Source organism: Nothobranchius furzeri, chromosome 13 (assembly GCF_043380555.1).
Source record: "Nothobranchius furzeri strain GRZ-AD chromosome 13, NfurGRZ-RIMD1, whole genome shotgun sequence".
Lineage (NCBI taxonomy): Eukaryota > Metazoa > Chordata > Actinopteri > Cyprinodontiformes > Nothobranchiidae > Nothobranchius > Nothobranchius furzeri.
In genome coordinates this window covers 18,996,902-19,013,960 of record NC_091753.1, presented here as the reverse complement: position 1 = coordinate 19,013,960, position 17,059 = coordinate 18,996,902, and the positions used below count along the sequence as shown (strand labels likewise).

The 17,059-nt window shown below is 46.0% G+C and overlaps 1 protein-coding gene across 4 annotated transcripts in view; it reads left to right on the top strand.

The window, feature by feature from the left end:
- The window catches only part of pax3b (paired box 3b), a 42,901-nt gene extending 26,156 nt beyond the window's left edge, over positions 1 to 16,745 (top strand). For 3 of the 4 annotated variants that reach the window (XM_054742964.2, XM_054742966.2, XM_054742963.2), the window contains exons 8-9: positions 2,194 to 2,473; positions 16,580 to 16,745. In XM_054742964.2, the coding sequence (XP_054598939.1) occupies positions 2,194 to 2,473; positions 16,580 to 16,614 (315 nt within the window). In that variant the 3' untranslated portion in view covers positions 16,615 to 16,745. Of the gene's footprint in view, positions 1 to 2,193; positions 2,479 to 16,579 lie in introns of all 4 variants that reach the window. The other variant, XM_054742965.2, reaches the window with a different exon arrangement.
- Positions 16,746 to 17,059: the final 314 nt, after the last annotated feature.

The following is a 17,059-nucleotide window of genomic DNA, read 5'->3' as shown; positions in this document are numbered from 1 at the left end:
ATATATATATATATATATATATATATATACACACACACACACAGCACTGAAAAACACAACAACAGCACCACAACACAACACACCACACCAAAGCAGAATAACAACGGTGCTCTTATTTAGTGACACTTTCCTGCAGAGCGGAGAAAGACAGGTGACAGTAGCTGGACAGAGGACACATCACTGTGAAAAATGAGAAGTGAAAAGACAATTAGAGTCAATGATCCAGTCATCAAGTCTCAAGGTCCCAGCACCTAGACACTGGGATGGGGGAGGTTGGGACCCTAACAGGTAGAAAATGAGATTTCCATCTGATGCTGTCTGACCCCTCAGAGTGAGAAGACAGAGGTGGAGAGAACTGATCAGCTCCATGACGTTCAGAGGCTCAGTTAAAGATTTTTGCAACATCTTGAACACAAATATTACACGACATGCTTGAGCAGCACGGCTGGATTTTCAACTCTGTTGGGACTGGGTGATGAGTTTCTGCTTTTCTTTTTTTTAAAGCCAACTCCAGCAACAAGGCAGCTTTTGTTGTGCTTGTCTTGTGACTAAACGAGTAAGCAACACACAAATGAACCAACACTCCTGAAGCTGCGCCACTGCCCCAAAGGAGGACTCTCACATCAAAACGTTTAACATTATTTTCAATTCTTCCGAGTGAAACCAAAGGGTCTGAATTATATGTATGTATTTCATACAGCTGGGAAGGAATGTCCTGTCTGAGATGTTTCCTCCCCATTCCGACATTCTTCCCCGCTAAGGCGCACCGATTTTGGCCGCTGGCTACGGCAGAGCTTCAGTAAGGAACACCATGGAAAAGCTGGTCAGCGGGCAGCTCCGGGAAAGAACGGCTTCATGGGTCAGACTCTAGTTAAAGAGATAAAACAGATAACGACGGTACTAAAGGAAGTCTGTCTTCCTTTGGGCTCTGGGTTGTTTAGCTCCGCTGCATCTCTCCTTTATTTCTGTTTAGACCAACCTTTTCAAGCGCAGGTTAATATTTTTAGGAAAATGTTGCCGGGCATAGAAGGAAACAGCTCCCCTCTGAAAATCCACATGGTCTCCTCCACTCACCTCCTCTGCTTGGGAAATGATTTAAGCAGGACCATGTGTGTGTGGATGTTGAATAAAATGTCACTTAGAGGGCCAAGAGGACACAAAGAGCAGTGTACCTGCTTCTCATTAGGACAGCAGAAGCGCCTCCAGGCCTTTTCTCCATGGAGACAAGGTGGGATATTATACATTTGGAGGTTCAGTTAGAGACACATTCATAAGTGACAAACCCAGCCTCAGTTCCACTGAAATGGTATGAAAGCAGCCTGACGATTGAAGCGTGGGTTAGCGGTGCGTACGCAGGGTGATGGTGAAGTTGCAGGTCGGCTTTGATGCCGTTTGACCTGCGGCTCTTTCCGTCTTTTACGGGCCGAAGAATATTGAATTATCTGGTTGCTAATAAAGACCAGCTCAAGAGCTGAAGGACTCCTCCAGACTGTGGTTTACCAGAGCCCGTCTCACACAGGCCGTTCCTTTGTGTCAGCATATCGGCCTCAGAGATAAGTCTGTATCTTGTACCGTCGGCTGCTGGAGCAGCGTCAAAAAGAAATGTTAGAATAAGTGGAGGCATGGATCAGAGACAAATTGGTTGATTCTTTCTCTCTGGAGCTATTTCTGTCTGGGCTGGAGCTGGCTGTGAGCTGTTTGATGTCTGCGACTAGGATTTCCTCGGTGGATTTGTCTCGGGGTCAGCCACAACACATTTTACTCTCCTGGGCAGTCAGGTCAATCGTGGAAGGCAATATTCACATCATGTTTATTTTAAACACAATTGTTGTATTAAAGTCATATTTTCTGGTGTGTTGTACTGTGTCAGTGTGTTTTGTTGTCATCGTTACCTGCTCAGACTCCTAAAAGCTCGACACCTGTACTGGGAGGAGGCGTACGCCATCACAGAGGAGTGGCATCAGCGTTTTTTCCTCATCCCATAGTTTCAGTGATTGTTTGGAGCTGAATTAGAACATTTCCCATTCTGAAGGAGATTTTGTTTTATTATAAAAGTTTGACTGAAACAAGTTTTTTACCTGTTTTATTTATTACTAGTTACAGTAAAAAAGACACTGATGAACATTTCTCTTTAACAAAAGCTAAATGTAACCCTAAACTACACTCACCGTCCTTTCTTTCCTGACAAATCAGGTGATGGGTCTGCTGAACCCCGGCGGCGTGCCACACCAGCCCCAAAGCGACTACGCCATCTCCCCTTTGACGGGGGGCCTCGAGCCCCCCACCGGCATGGCCGCCAGCTGCAGCCAGCGCATGGACCACATCAAGGGCCTCGAGGGTCTCACCAGCATCCCCTCCATGTCAGCACTGCCCTCCCTACCTAGTTCCCAGTCCTTCTGCACCCCGTCCTACAGCTCGCCAGGCTATACGGTCGACCACGTTGCATCCTACCAGTATGGCCAATACGGACAAAGTAAGGTCAATGAGCTGCCTTTTTACTCTCACCTCTAACTTCAGCAGCCTCACATGATCATTTCAAACTGTCACCTCAATCACTGTAAACGTTTTGTTGTACTGTTTAAAAACAGACAACGTATTTATGTAGTGCTCCTCATCCCTGCTCTTCTGTTTTATTATTCTTGTTTTTATTCTTATTCTTAATCTATATATTTTTTAGCTTGTCTTCTTCCAGACTTTCAGAATAAAAGTCTCATCTGCACCTCTAAATACCCATAAAAAATAGACTCAAAGAATTGTGGGCATTGCTTTGATTACTGGTTCTTTTTTAAATGTTTGTATTAATGGAAATAACTTCATTTTAATCTTTTCCCCTTTATCCTTGACACACTGTTATTAATGAATGAATGAATGGAGTCGTTTTGCCCTTCATCAGGTAGTTTATACAGAACTTTATATAAAGATAAATATACAAGATCTCAAAAGCGAGCGATAAAGCAGATAAATTGCTGTTTGAAAATAAGTGAACCTGTGAAACTACAGAATTTTCTCTGTGAAAGAGCAAAGTGTAAACACACAGAGAGATATTCAGTGTTGGGATCAGGTCTGAACTATACAGGTGCAACTGGAAAAGTCAGAATCTGGTGCAAAAGTTCATTTATGTCAGTAATTCTACCTAAAAGGTGAAACAAATACATGCGATGGACTCATTAGGCAAGACAGCTTTATTTTTGTAGCATATTTCACATACAGAGGCAATTCAATGTGAATTGCAAGAACATTAAAATCAATGTGACAGAAAATACTAAAATAAAACAATTAAAAAGAAAAGTTAAAGGGTGAGCAAATACAGTGTAGAACTTGAAGCAGAAGAACATTTATTCAAAGGCTGATGAAAACAAGAAGGTTTTCAACTTTAATTTAACCCTCTCTTCTAAATAAGTTTTGATAAAAGGAAGAACAACTAAGTCCTTCAGGGGTACTTCTGAGTTAAAAAATGCTCATGAAATACGTGTGTGGAGTAACCAGGTAGGTAGGTTTTAATGTTGATAATCTGCAACGCCTGCCTAGGGTTAAAAGTTTCTAGAGTTGGGGCGCATCTGAGGTCATGGGGAAGCTGATTCCATCTGTGTGCTGCATTTCATTTCCATTTCATTTAATTTCATTTCATTTATTTATAAAGCCCCTTCTGCGACCAATGCAGACACACAAGGTGCTGAACACAACACAATAAAAACATAAAACCATCAGAATAAAATATAACAACCGTAAAACCAGCATGAAATCAATTAAAAGAGGAGAGTAAAAGCAAAAAATAAAATCCAGAAAAAGATTAAGAGGCCGGGGAATCGAAATTGGGTAAAATTTGCTAATCCTGGAATGCCTTGACAAAAAAAGGGTCTTAAGGCAAGTCTTAAAAACCCCCAATGAGGGTGACTGACGCACCACCAAAGGCAACTGGTTCCAAAGTGCAGGTGCCAACACCGAGAATGCACGGTCCCCCCATGACCTGCACTTAGTGCGTGGAACGATCAACAGCTCCCTGCCGGCTGAGCGAAGGGCCCACGAGGGGGCATGCCTATGCAAAAGGTTGCCAAGATATGCTGGAGCAGTTCCTTGTAAGGCCCTGTATGCCAGCACCAAGACCTTGAATTTTGCCCTGTATTGCACAGGCAGCCAATGAAGGAATGCCAACACAGGGGTGATGTGCTCCCTGCGCCTAGTGCCTGTCACGAACCTAGCGGCTGAGTTTTGTACTAACTGCAAGCGTGCTACCGCACCCTGACTAAGGCCGGCATACAGTGCATTGCAGTAGTCGAGCCTTGAAAGAACAAAAGCATGTGTGACAGTCTCTAGATGTACTCTGGACAGCAGGGGCTTCATTCTGGCTAGTCGGCGCAAGTTAAAAAAACACGATCGCACAACCTGATTGATTTGCGCGTCGAATTTAAGGGCTGAGTCCAGTTGCACTCCCAAATTTCAGATGGTGGTCTTCATTCAGATGTAAAAAGTTTGTAGCCATCCAGGAGCGCACATCCTCTAAGGCATCTACAAGCTTTGATACTGACCCATCGAACTCCCGCTGAAGGGGGAGGTAGATCTGACTGTCGTCAGCATAAAAATGAAAACACACGCCGAACCGCCGAAGAAGATTCCCCAACGGTAGTAAGTAGATGGCAAAAAGAAGCGGACACAGTACAGACCCCTGTGGCACACCCCACTTGAGTCCCGCCCAGGTCGAGGAGGTTTCACCTACACTGACACAAAAACTCCTGTCGGATAAGTAGGAGTGTAGCCATTGTAGGGCTGCACCGGTAATTCCTGCCCAATGTTGTTGCCGATCCAAAAGTATGTCATGATCGACCGTGTCAAAGGCCGCAGACAAATCTAACATCAAAAGAATGACAGCATCCCCACCGTCACAAGCTAAAAAACATCATTAAGAACCATTAAAAGTGCAGTCTCGGTACTGTGACCTGCTCTGAACCCTGACTGAAAGATCTCCCAGAGTTCGTGTCTAAAAATGCAACCAGCTGTAAATATACAACCCTCTCAAGCAGCTTAGATAAGTAAGGTAGATGTGAGATAGGTCTGTAATTGGCTAACACAGTTTCCTCCATCCCCTTCTTTTTCAGCAGCGGTCGTACAACAGCCCTCTTAAAGGTAAGGGGAACCACACAAGAGGCCAGACTGGTATTTAAGATAACCAGTATATAAGGGGCCAGAACAGAAAAAGCCTCCTTAAGCATCCTTCGGGGAAGAGCATCATAAGGGGAGCCAGAAGGTTTTTGCTTAGAAATGAGTTCCTCTAGCTCTGTTATAGATATAGTCTGGAAGGCTGGCAGGTTTGCCCTAAGTGGCATAGGTGCCACGAAAACAGGAGTGTGGCCTACAATAGCAGCTCGAATCATCACTATCTTGTCCACAAAGTAGTGAAGAAAATCTTCACATGTCCCGGCCATCGCAGCCGTGGACCTGGAGACAGAAGTTGCAGTTTCCAGTACTGAATCAATCACCTTACAGGGAGTGCATGGGTCATGAGAATTTGATTCCACAATGTTGGCATAGTATCTGATCCTAGCCTGTCGTACCACTTCCTGGTAATCAAAAAGTGACTTTTTATAAATTTCATAGGACACGCGAAGTTTGTCTTGCTTCCACTTTCGCTCAGCTCTCCTGCAGGCCTGCCTGGAGGCCTGGGTCTCATCAGACATCCACGACTCTGCCCTATGCCCTCCTTTCCTAATCTTAAAGGGAGCAACATCATCCAAAACAGATGTGCATAGCGTATCAAAACGAGTAATAAATAAACTCTTCAACTGGGAGGTGGGCTAATAGAAGATCCTGTCCTGCTTGACTAAAGCACTCACTGAATCTCGCCACCTTAGCAGGATTTATGGCACGACTGCACCTCTCAGGAAGAGAAGCTGGGACCTGCCGAGACGGAACACTAAAATTACATAAAATCGGAGAGAGGTCTTAGAAAACAGGCCTCAACGTGTCCACATTAATGGACTGAATATTAGAGGAAAGAACTAGGTCAAGTTTGTGTCCCTTCACATGTGTTGAACCCTGAATCCACTGAGAAAGAGTCAGGGAACTTAACAGGTGCAAAAAGTCCTCGACCATTGGCTTATCAGGGCAACAAATATGGATGTTTAAATCTCCTGCAATCAAAATCTGATCATATTTCAACACATTCATAGCCAAGAAATCAGCAAAGTCTTTTAGAAATTCCACATTCAGTCCAGGCAGGTGATAAATCAACGCCACAAGAGTAGAGGAAAAGGTCCAAGTTAAACCTCAAAACTAGAAAAAGGACTCAAAGGGATAATCTTTTTGCAGCTGAAACCTGATTTATAAACAATGAGGAGCCCCCCGCCCCTGCCCACAGTCTGCAGGTAATAATTCCAACAGGGCCCTCGTGTTTCCCATCGGCATCCAGGTTTCACAAACACCCAAAAAATCGAGCCCTTGTTCCTCAAAGAAGTCTTTCAGAATAAAAGTTTTGTTCATTACCGACCTTGCATTAACCAGGCCGAGGCGAGCCGATGATAACGTCTTTGGTGCAGTAGCAGCAGAATCCAGAGACACAGGCGCAGTTGACACGCAGTCCACATGAAGCAGATTAGCAAGGTTGGCACCCTTCCAGCGGTAGCAAAACCCCCAGAATACACGTTGCAACGGAGCATCCAAGTCGAAGCCCACCAACGGCACCAAGCAGGATGGTGGAGGATCCAACAAACGCGACGGCGCCACGAGAAGACGTCCAGGCCCACACAGCCCGGCGAGCTACTTCCAGGACCGGGGCGGTTTGGCACGTAGGTGCACATGATTCCCACCTCGGCAGCCACGACGCCGGCGGTGCCTCCTCTGCTGATGACGACCGGATGCACACCGCGGAGGGATGGGTGGCACCGAGAGACTCCGAAATGAGCGCGGGGGACTAAAATCCCCCCGGCTTGTCACAATCAGCGGGCTGATGAAACCGACATCAGGCCGGATTTCCAGAGTCGTTGCTCGATCATAAGTCAGCAGTAGGGATGCACTGTCCACACAAAGCGCAAGAACATGTAAAGAGGAGAGTGTCCGTGAGACAGACGGCGTGCCACACACACCGGCACCATCTTGTCATAGTAGCTAAAAGCAGCTTCACCCTGTTTGGCTCTGACCCGAGGTTCTACCAGCCGTTTCCTAAGGATCTCAGAGCCCTGCTGGGTGTAGATACCTGAAGGAGATCTGACATGTATTCTGGCCCCATGCCATTGAGTGGTTTATAAACTAGTAGAAGCACTTCTATTCTATTCTGTAGTTTACTGGTAACCAGTGTCAAGATCTAAGAACAGGAGTGACGTGTTCAGTTCTCTTGGTTCTTGTTAAGACTCCAGCAGCAGCACTCGGAACAAGCTGCTGTTGCTTCACAGCTTTTTTGGGAAGACCAGTTAGGAGACCATTGCAATAGTCCAGCCTGCTGGAGATGAACACAGAGTAGTGGTCCAAGTGTTGAGCCTTGGGGGGCCCCACATGTCATGGTGATCAGCTTTGATGTGTGAGAGACAAGATAACTCCCGTCTTCAATATAAGATTGGAACCAACTATGGCCTGTGCTTGAAAGTCCCACCCAGGTGTTGCCTAAAGCCTGACTGGAGACTATCTGGCAGGTTGTTTTTCTCCAAAAAGATTGTTCAGCTGGATCATAACAGCCTTTTCAATAATTTTCCCAATGAAAGGCAGATTAGAGATCGGTCTTTTTATTCATCACTAAGGGACCTAATTATATTTTCTTTAGAAGAGGCGTAACAGCAGCAGTTCTCATTAAATGCAAAGCCAGATGTTTCTGCCTTTATTTGTTATAACTGTGATGTTTACAGCTGATGAAAACCCCACATTAAAAATCTCAGACAATTAGAATATTGTGAAAGGTTCAATATTCTAGACTCAAAGTGTCACTCTCTAAACAGCTATTGAACTCAGAACACCTGCAAAGGGTTCCCGAGTCTTTAGATGGTCTCTCAGTCTGAGCTGGATCACTGACATAAATGGACTTTTGCACCATATGTGAGTTTCACCTGTACCTCTGCTACAACATGAGGAAACACAAGAAAAACAGGAATACTTCACAAAAAAATAGCATTTTGTTGAATAATATATAATAAAAACGTTTAGCAGCCAAACTTGCTGCTAGTTTCAGTCTAACAGTAAGAAAATTGTTGTTTTCTAAAACAATGATTTTTCTACTCAGTGTTTTGACTATTTGATATAAACAAACAGGAATATTTTTTCATTATGCCATTATATTGTTGGAGCTCCAGAGACAGAACCTAAAATAAAAATTTAGGACATGAACATAAAGCCTGTTAAAGTCATCCTACTTTAGTCACTGAACCGTTCAGAGATGGTTTGGGATGGCTGCAGTCTCTCTGGTCCTCCTGTGGAGAACATAAAGGACTTTATGAGCTGAAGCATAAAGCTGCAGAACTGTGTTTGATGTTCTGTTTGACATCTTGTCAGTATGGGGAGAAAAAGTTTCAAAAGATCTGTGCGTGTGTGTCTATATTTGTGCGTGTGTGTCTATATTTGTGTGTGTGTAACTCTTGATTTGTAACTTGTGTTTTCATTTTGGTGTGTAACTTCAGTTCTTACACGTACAAAACAATGAACACACACACACACACAAATCACCTGGTACGCAGAGACAAAACTACATTACACACAGATCAGTTTACAAGTACAAAAATCCTTTTGATACTATTTTCTCACCTGGCTGATTTGTGCGTGCATGGTGCGTTTGAATGCTCGGTGGAAGCTGGGAAATCCAAATCTCCTTTGGATTTAGTCTAAACTTGTGTTGATGGGACGAATATGTTTTTCTGTTGAAAAACATAGTATCTCAGATCCTGTAGTTCTAAAAGATAGAGCTACATTTAATTTTTAATGATCTAAAATTGTTTATTTAGACATATGTGTTTGTGAGCCATGAAAACTTAGTGAAAGGGCTGTAGGAAATTACTGATAAATGGCAGAGTGGTTCTCTGGGTGGAAAAAAGCAGGGTTCAAAAGGAGAGAAGGCACGAGAAGATGGTATGGAGTCATAGGGCGCCTAAGTCACACCCATCTACTTTCAGCCCCTGGAAGAAAGAAAAAATGAATGCAAGTCAACGGTGCTGAAACACTCTTTTATAACTCCGCTTGTTATGTACCATGGATTTCACATATGATGTCCGTGAATTTTCGAACAGGGGGGAAACGCTATTTTAGGTTTAGTGTGAGAACAAGTCCAGGAGTGCAAATGCGCACGAAAAGTGACGTCATCGAACCAGAAACAGAGAAAAACAGAGGGAAAACGGCTGTAAGTTCAGCGAACTTCAAATCCTTCCTTCAGGAGGAAAGAACCACCAGAAATTTGTGACTGGCGTGGTCGAAACACCCATCATTAGCTTTCATTTAAATAGTTTTCATTATTGTGCACACACATAAACTGGCCCAAGAGCCACTTCCTTGTCTGGGGACAGTGTGTCAATCTTTCAGACCTATGAATCATCTTAAATGGTTTAAAATTATAGCTGTTGCATTATAACCTGCAAAGCATGCTGGATTTACGCTTACCTACTTCAGAGGAGATATCACCAGGACACTGCACCATCTTCTTGTGCCTTCTCCCAGTTTGAAGCCTGCCTTTTCCAGTCAGAGAACCACTCTGCCATTTATTAGTCATTTCTTTTAAACCTTTGACTACGTTTTCATGGCTCACAAACACACGCCTGAATAAACAGTTTTAGAATAAGAATCAGATTAGGAATACCTTTAGACAATTAAAAATTAAATGTAGGTCTATCTTTTATAACTACAGGATCCTGAGATACTCTATTTTTCCACAGATAAAACATACTTGTCCAGTTAACACAAATTTAGACTAATTCCAAGGAAAATTAAAATTTTCCAGCTTCCACCGATCATTCAAATGCACCATGCACGCACAAATCAGTCAGGTGAGGAAATAGTCTCTAAAGCAGCGGTGTCAAACTCATTTTAGCTCAGGGGCCACATTGAGGGAAATCTAGTCCCAAGTGGGCCGGACCGGTAAATTAATTAAATACTTCAGATTGTTTTCTTTGTTTTAATACAATCAATATAAAACGAGGCTGGAGCCTGAGGACAGTGTAGTACAAGTACAACACCTGAAGTGTACTTGAAAATTTGAAAAAAACAACAACAACAACAAAATCAACAAATAAAAATTAACATTCCTTAGTGATTCAAAGAGCTTACAGATCACATGGTTAGATCAGTTTCATGCAGCACTTAAAGTATATTTGACTCATTTTACTTTACATATTTTAGCTTTCACCAGCACATCAATATCAGAAGTCACATCCTGAGTGGCGGCCAACTTCAGGATGTGATTCAAGTTCTTGTGTGAGCCTTGAGCGCAGCTTTGTTTTATTAATACTCATTACAGAGGAAACTTGCTCACAAAGATGAATTTATTTTCACTCTACATTGTAAAGTATGAAAATAAAGTTTACACAACCATCTCGCGGGCCAGATTTAACCCGCTTGCGGGCCGAATCCGGCCCGCGGGCCATGTATTTGACACCCCTGCTCTAAAGGATTTTTGTACTTGTAAACTGATCTGTGTGTAATGTAGTTTTGTCCGTGTTTACCAGGTGAATTGTGTGTGCGTACTTAATGATTTGTATGTGTAGAAGCTGAAGTTACACACAAAAATGTAAACACAAGTTAGAAATCAAGAGTTACACACACACAAATTTAGACACACACGCACAGATCTTTTGAAACTTTTTTCTCCCCACATGTCTGCCGGTGAGGGCGGGGTTAGATGTGTACAGGGTTCAGGTAGCTGCAGAGCTGCTTGTTAGGACCCCTTTCCTTATTCCTCTGGTCTTGCTGTGCACACTCAAGTGTTGGGGTTAATTGTGCAGATCTGATTCCATCCAAAACCCGCTCTCGGTTGTGCGGCGAGGTCGGCTCTCATCAGGCCAAAGTGGTGCCTCGGTGCCGTTAGCCCCCCTCTGAGAGTTGTCCTCTCAGAATACATGCGGCGAGAGGGTCGTTTCACTTCACATTCCTCTCCAATCAACTTCAAACAAACGTGTGTGACTCCGGAGGCCAGCGTCGTTCTCCGTCACATCGTGATTACAGATGACGTTTGCAATTGTGGTCCACAGGGGGTTGTCCAATCAGGTTCATCCACTGACCCCGTGGCAACCCGACCACAATCGGGGCCTTCAAAGAGCTGGGCAGGCAGAGACCCAACCAGTCCAGTATCATATGAATATCTAACTTAATATTTGAGAGCAGCAGATGTCTACTGACATCATTTGGTCCAACGTCCTAATATGGACAGAGTAAAGAATTCAGCCGTACAAATAGACAGTTCAAAGGCAGGAACCAGGGCACACACACACTTCAGCAGCTCTACCAGGCTTGATGTGATTAATCAGTGTGACTGGATAGCTGGTGTGGGGCTGGCTTTGGGACTGCAGAGGAAAGGTCCTTTCTGGGGGTGGATGGATCCTAATAGCCTCTGGCAGAGCGGCTATTGGAAACAGGTGCTGAGGCTGAGGTCAGCTGGGGAAGCAGCGCTGCTCCAGAAACAAGCCATCCACACTGGGAGCTCTCATCAGCCTGCCTGATGGAAACCTCAGCACTGACCCATCAGACTGTGGTTTCTGTTTTATTTGGGCAACGTCTCTGTTGCCTAGCGACCACTGGTTGAACAGGTTTACTGTTCTGTCTTTACCCCATCAGCTGGGAGGATGCAGGATCATGTGCAGACTTCCTGTTAGCTGAAAGAGAAGATTCAAAAGATGAAGGTGTTTAGGACACTCCTGGTTCAGTCTCTCTGTTATAAATTCTTATTTCACTTGTTTTATATTGAAATAACATCAAGTCCATCCATCCATCCATCCATCCATCCATCCATCCATCCAATCATCCATCCATCCATTCATTTTCGTCCGCTTATCCGGAGTCGGGTTGCAGGGGCAGTAGCCTAAGACGAGAGGCACAGGCTTACCTCTCCCCAGCCACTTGGGCCAACTCCTCTGGGGGAATCCCAAGGCATTCTCTGGCCAGGTGAGAGACATTGTCCCTCCACCGTGTCCTGGGTCTACCTTTAGGTGTTCTCCCGGTTGGACGTGCCCGGAAAACCTCACCAGGGATGCGTCCATGAGGCATCCTGACCAGATGCCCGAGCCACCTCAACTGGCTCCTCTCGATGTGGATGTGCAGCGGGTCTACTCCGAGCCCCTCCCGAATGACCGAGCTTCTCACCCTATCTCTAAGGGAAAGCCCAGCCACTCTTCGGAGAAAACTCCTTTCGGCCACTTGTATACGCAATCTCATTCTTTCGGTCACTACCCAAAGCTCATGACCATAGGTGAGGGTAGGAACGTAGATCGACCGGTAAATCGAGAGCTTCGCCTTCTGACTCAGCTCTCTTTTCACCATGACATACCGGTACAACACCCGCATCACTGCAGATGCAGCACCAATCCGCCTATCGATCTCATGCTCCAGTTTTCCCTCACTCATGAACAAGACCCCGAGATACTTAAACTCCTCCACTTGGGGCACGACCTCATCCCTGACCCGGAGAAGGCATTCTACCCTTTTCCGACTCAAGACCATGGTCTCAGATTTAGAGGAGCTGATTCTCATCCCAGGTTCCTCACAGTCGGCTGCAAACCGCTCCAGCGAAAGCTGAAGATCACGTTCTGATGAAGCCAACAGGACCACATCATCTGCAAAGAGCAGAGACCTGATCCTCAGGCCACCAAAACGGATGCCCTCCACACCTTGGCTGTGCCTAGAAATCCTGTCCATAAAGGTTATGAACAGAATCGGTGACAAAGGGCAGCCTTGGCGGAGTCCAACTCTCACTGGGAACGAGCCCGACTTACTGCCGGCAATGCGGACCAAGCTCTGACACCGGTCATACAAAGACCTAACAGACAATATCAGAGGGCTTGGTACCCCATACTCCCGCAGTACCCCCCACAGGGCCCCCCGAGGCACGCGGTCAAACGCCTTCTCCAAATCCACGAAACACATGTAGACTGGTTGGGCAAAACCCCACGCACCCTCCAGGATCCCCCTAAGGGTATAGAGCTGGTCCAGTGTTCCACGGCCAGGACGAAAACCACATTGCTCCTCCTGAATCTGAGGTTCAACAATCTGATGGACCCTCCTCTCCAGAACCCCTGAATAGACCTTACCAGGAAGGCTCAGGAGAGTGATCACCCTGTAGTTGGAACACACCCTGCGGCCCCCCTTTTTAAATAAGGGGACCACCACCCCGGTCTGCCAGTCCAGTGGGACTGCCCCCCGCTGTCCACGCGATATTGCAGAGCCACGTCAGCCAACACAGCCCCACAACATCCAGAGCCTTAAGGAACTCCGGGCGGATCTCATCCACCCCCAGAGCCTTGTCACAGAGGAGCTATTTAACCACCTCAATGACCTCAGCACCAGAGATTCGATAGGCCAACTCAAAGTCCCCAGACTCTGCTTCTTCACTGGAAGATGTGTTGGTGGGATTGAGGAGGTCTTCAAAGTATTCTGCCCACCAATCCACAACATCCTGAGTAGAGGTCAGCAGCACACCGTCCCCACTATAGATAGTGTTGGTAGAGCACTGCTTCCCCCCCTGAGGTGCCGGATGGTGGACCAGAATCTCCTCGAAGCCATATGGAAGTCTTGCTCCATGGTCTCACCGAACTCCTTCCATGCCCGTGTTTTTGCCTTGGCGACCACCTGAGCTGCGTTCCGCGTGGACTGCCGGTACCCGTCAGCTGCCTCTGGAGTCCCACAGGCCAAAAAGACCTGATAGGACTCTTTCTTCAGCTTGACAGCATCCCTGACCCACCGGTGTCCACCAGCGGGTTCGGGGGTTGCCACCACGACAGGTACTGACAATCCTGCGACCACAGCTCTGGTCGGCCACCTCAACAATGGAGGCACGGAACCGGGTCCATTCAGACTCACTGTCCCCCGCCTCCCCCGGAACATTTTGGAAGTTCTGTCGGAGGTGGGAATTGAAGCTCCTTCCGACAGGAGACTGTGCCAGACGTTCCCAGCAGACCCTCGCGATACGTTTGGGCCTGCCTGGTCTGACCGGCATCCTCCCCCACCATCTGAGCCAACTCACCACCAGGTAGTGGTCATTTGACAGCTCCGCCCCCTCCTCACCCGAGGTCTGCCGCAGGTCAGACGTAACAACAACAAAGTCAATCATCGAGCTGCGGCCTAAGGTATCCTGGTGCCAAGAGAACATATGGACACCTTTATGTCTGAACATGGTGTTCATTATGGACAATCCATGGCTGGCGCAGAAGTCCAATAACAAAACAGCACTCGAATTCAGATCGGGGGGCCGTTCCTCCCAACCACCTCTCCACGTTTCATTGTCGTTGCCCACGTTAGCGTTAAAGTCCCCCAGCAGAACGAGGGAGTCACCGGAAGGAGCGCTTTCCAGCACCCCCTCCAAGGTCTCCAAAAAGGGTGGGTAGTCTGAACTGTAGTTTGGTGCATAAGCACAGACCACAGTCAGAACCCGTCCCCCCACACGTAGGCGGAGGGAGGCTACCCTCTCATTCACCAGGGTAAACCCCAACGTACAGGCACCAAGATGGGGGGCAACTAGTATGTCCACCCCTGCTCGGCGCCTCTCAGTGGGAGCAACTCCAGAGTGGTAGAAAGTCCAACCCCTCTCAAGGAAACTGGTTCCAGAGCCAGAGCCATGCGTTGAGGTGAGTCAGACTATATCTAGTCGGAGCCTCCCAACCTCACACACCAACTCAGGCTCCTTCCCCACCAGAGAGGTGACATTCCATGTGCCAAGAGCCAGCTTCTGTAGCCGAGGATCAGACCGCCAAGCTCGACTACCACCCACACACTGCACCCGACCCCTTTGGCCCCTCCCACAAGTGATGAGCCCATGGGAAGGGGAACCCATGTTTCCTCTTCGGGCTGTGCCCGGCCGGGCTCCATGGGTGAAAGCCTGGCCACCAGGCGCTCGCCAACGTGCACATACGCAAAACACTGCTTTTAGCTCCTACACCACCTTCAGACCTGGCTCCAGAGGGGGGCCCCGGTGACCCATGACCGGGCGAGGGAACACGGTCTCCATTTATATATTTCATCATAAGAGGTCTTCGGGCTGCTCTTTGTCTGATCCCTCACCTAGGACCTGTTTGCCATGGGTGACCCTACCAGAGGCAGAAAGCCTCGGACAACTTAGCTCCTAGGATCATTGAGACACTCAAACCCCTCCACCATGGTAAGGTGGCAGCCCAGGGAGATGCATAACATCAAGTTCTTCATAATTATTCAGCGTATGTTTGTATTTATTTGTAACTTCATTATGGCTCTTCGTTTTGTCTGAAGTCTCTTTTTGACTCATCAGAACAGAAATTCTGGATTTTCCTAAAGATATTTTTATGCCTTTGTTTTTCATATTAAATTTTTATTTTAAAAGCCCAAAATAGTTTTAATTGTTTCTAAAAACTAAATGAGTTCATTACAGCAGAACTGTTCAATCTAAACTAAGAAGAACAAAATCATGGATTTCTGTTCCTGTTAATTTTATGATCAAGTGTTTTATCATACCTCCTGCCTCTGGAAGGCTTGTTACACAGTGATCTGTTGTCAGCAGCAACAGGCGGATTATCTCAACCTCCTTCAACAAACAAACGCGCACACGCACACACACACACACACACACACACACACACACACACACACACACACACACACACACACACACACACACACACACACACGCACACACACACACACACACACACACACCAGCAGAGATGTGGAATGGTCCGATGTCCTCATGAGGAGGAGATGGAGCATTTCATTGTCAAAGACAAATGTAACATTCATATTTTAGACACTTAACAGCATAATGAATATCTTTAAACATCTTTGGTGCGTTCTTGCTGTGTTGAAATTCTAATTCCATCTTTTAGTTCTTTTTAAAACACAGAAAGGTTTTATTTACCTGCAACGTTTCGTTTGCAGCTGTAAACTTTGTCAGGCTGACGCTGATGGTGGCGTCACTTCCTTCTCCGTTTATAAACGGATAAACGGCGAAGGAAGTGACGCCACCATCAGCCTGACGACGTTTGCAGCCGCAAAGGAAACGTTGCAGGTAAATAAAACCTTTCTGTGTTTTAAAAATAACTAAAAGATGGAATTAGCATAATGAATAACTGATAGTTTAATATTTGCCATTTTATCTAATATTTAACCTGATGTACATGTTTACATGTGTACATGTATTATGATGTAAACATAAATCCATACAATTGTTGTGCTCCATGAAACTTCTGTGCTCATAAACATGGAAATGCTGGTCTCAGCCCAGCTCTAAAGAATTTTTAATTTAAAGAAATAACTTTTCTCTTCTTCCTCACTCCTTCTCTGTTCTGACCTTTCTCCCAGCATCACTCCAGTCACATGCTATGCTAACAACAGCATACACAACACATGTAAAGTTTAGCCTCCATTTGTCTTTTTTATCACATCAACTGCTAACATTTGAATGTTTTACTGCTAATATTAACTTTACTGTCCCCTCCCCCCACAGGTGCCCTTTCTTATTTGAGGCCTGAGATCACCTGATCAGCTGCTCTGCACATGGATGTGTGTGTGTGTGTGTGTGTGTGTGTGTGTGTGTGTGTGTGTGTGTGTGTACAGTTACAGGACCAAACTCTACCGTATACCAAGACATGACTGCAGATGTTATGGTTTAAGTTATGACTGAAAGAGTAAAATTAAAGGGATGAACAAAGGAACAGCGGAGCAGGAAGCTGTCGGCAGGCTGTGAACTTTTCAGCGTCTGCGTTTTGATGATCTGCAGAAGCTCCGGCGCTTATCGAGGCTGGCTGAGTGGACTTGTGAGGGCCTTCTGTCCCCCAACGAGGACTTCTCCACAGATAACCACAGATGGCGTTTGTGTCCATGACGTCTCTGAGGGGACGGCAAACCCAAATATCACAGACTGCCTTCGAGTCAGCGCTTCAAGGGAACCATGTCTGAGTGCTGCGCTTAAACTCTTATATCTTAA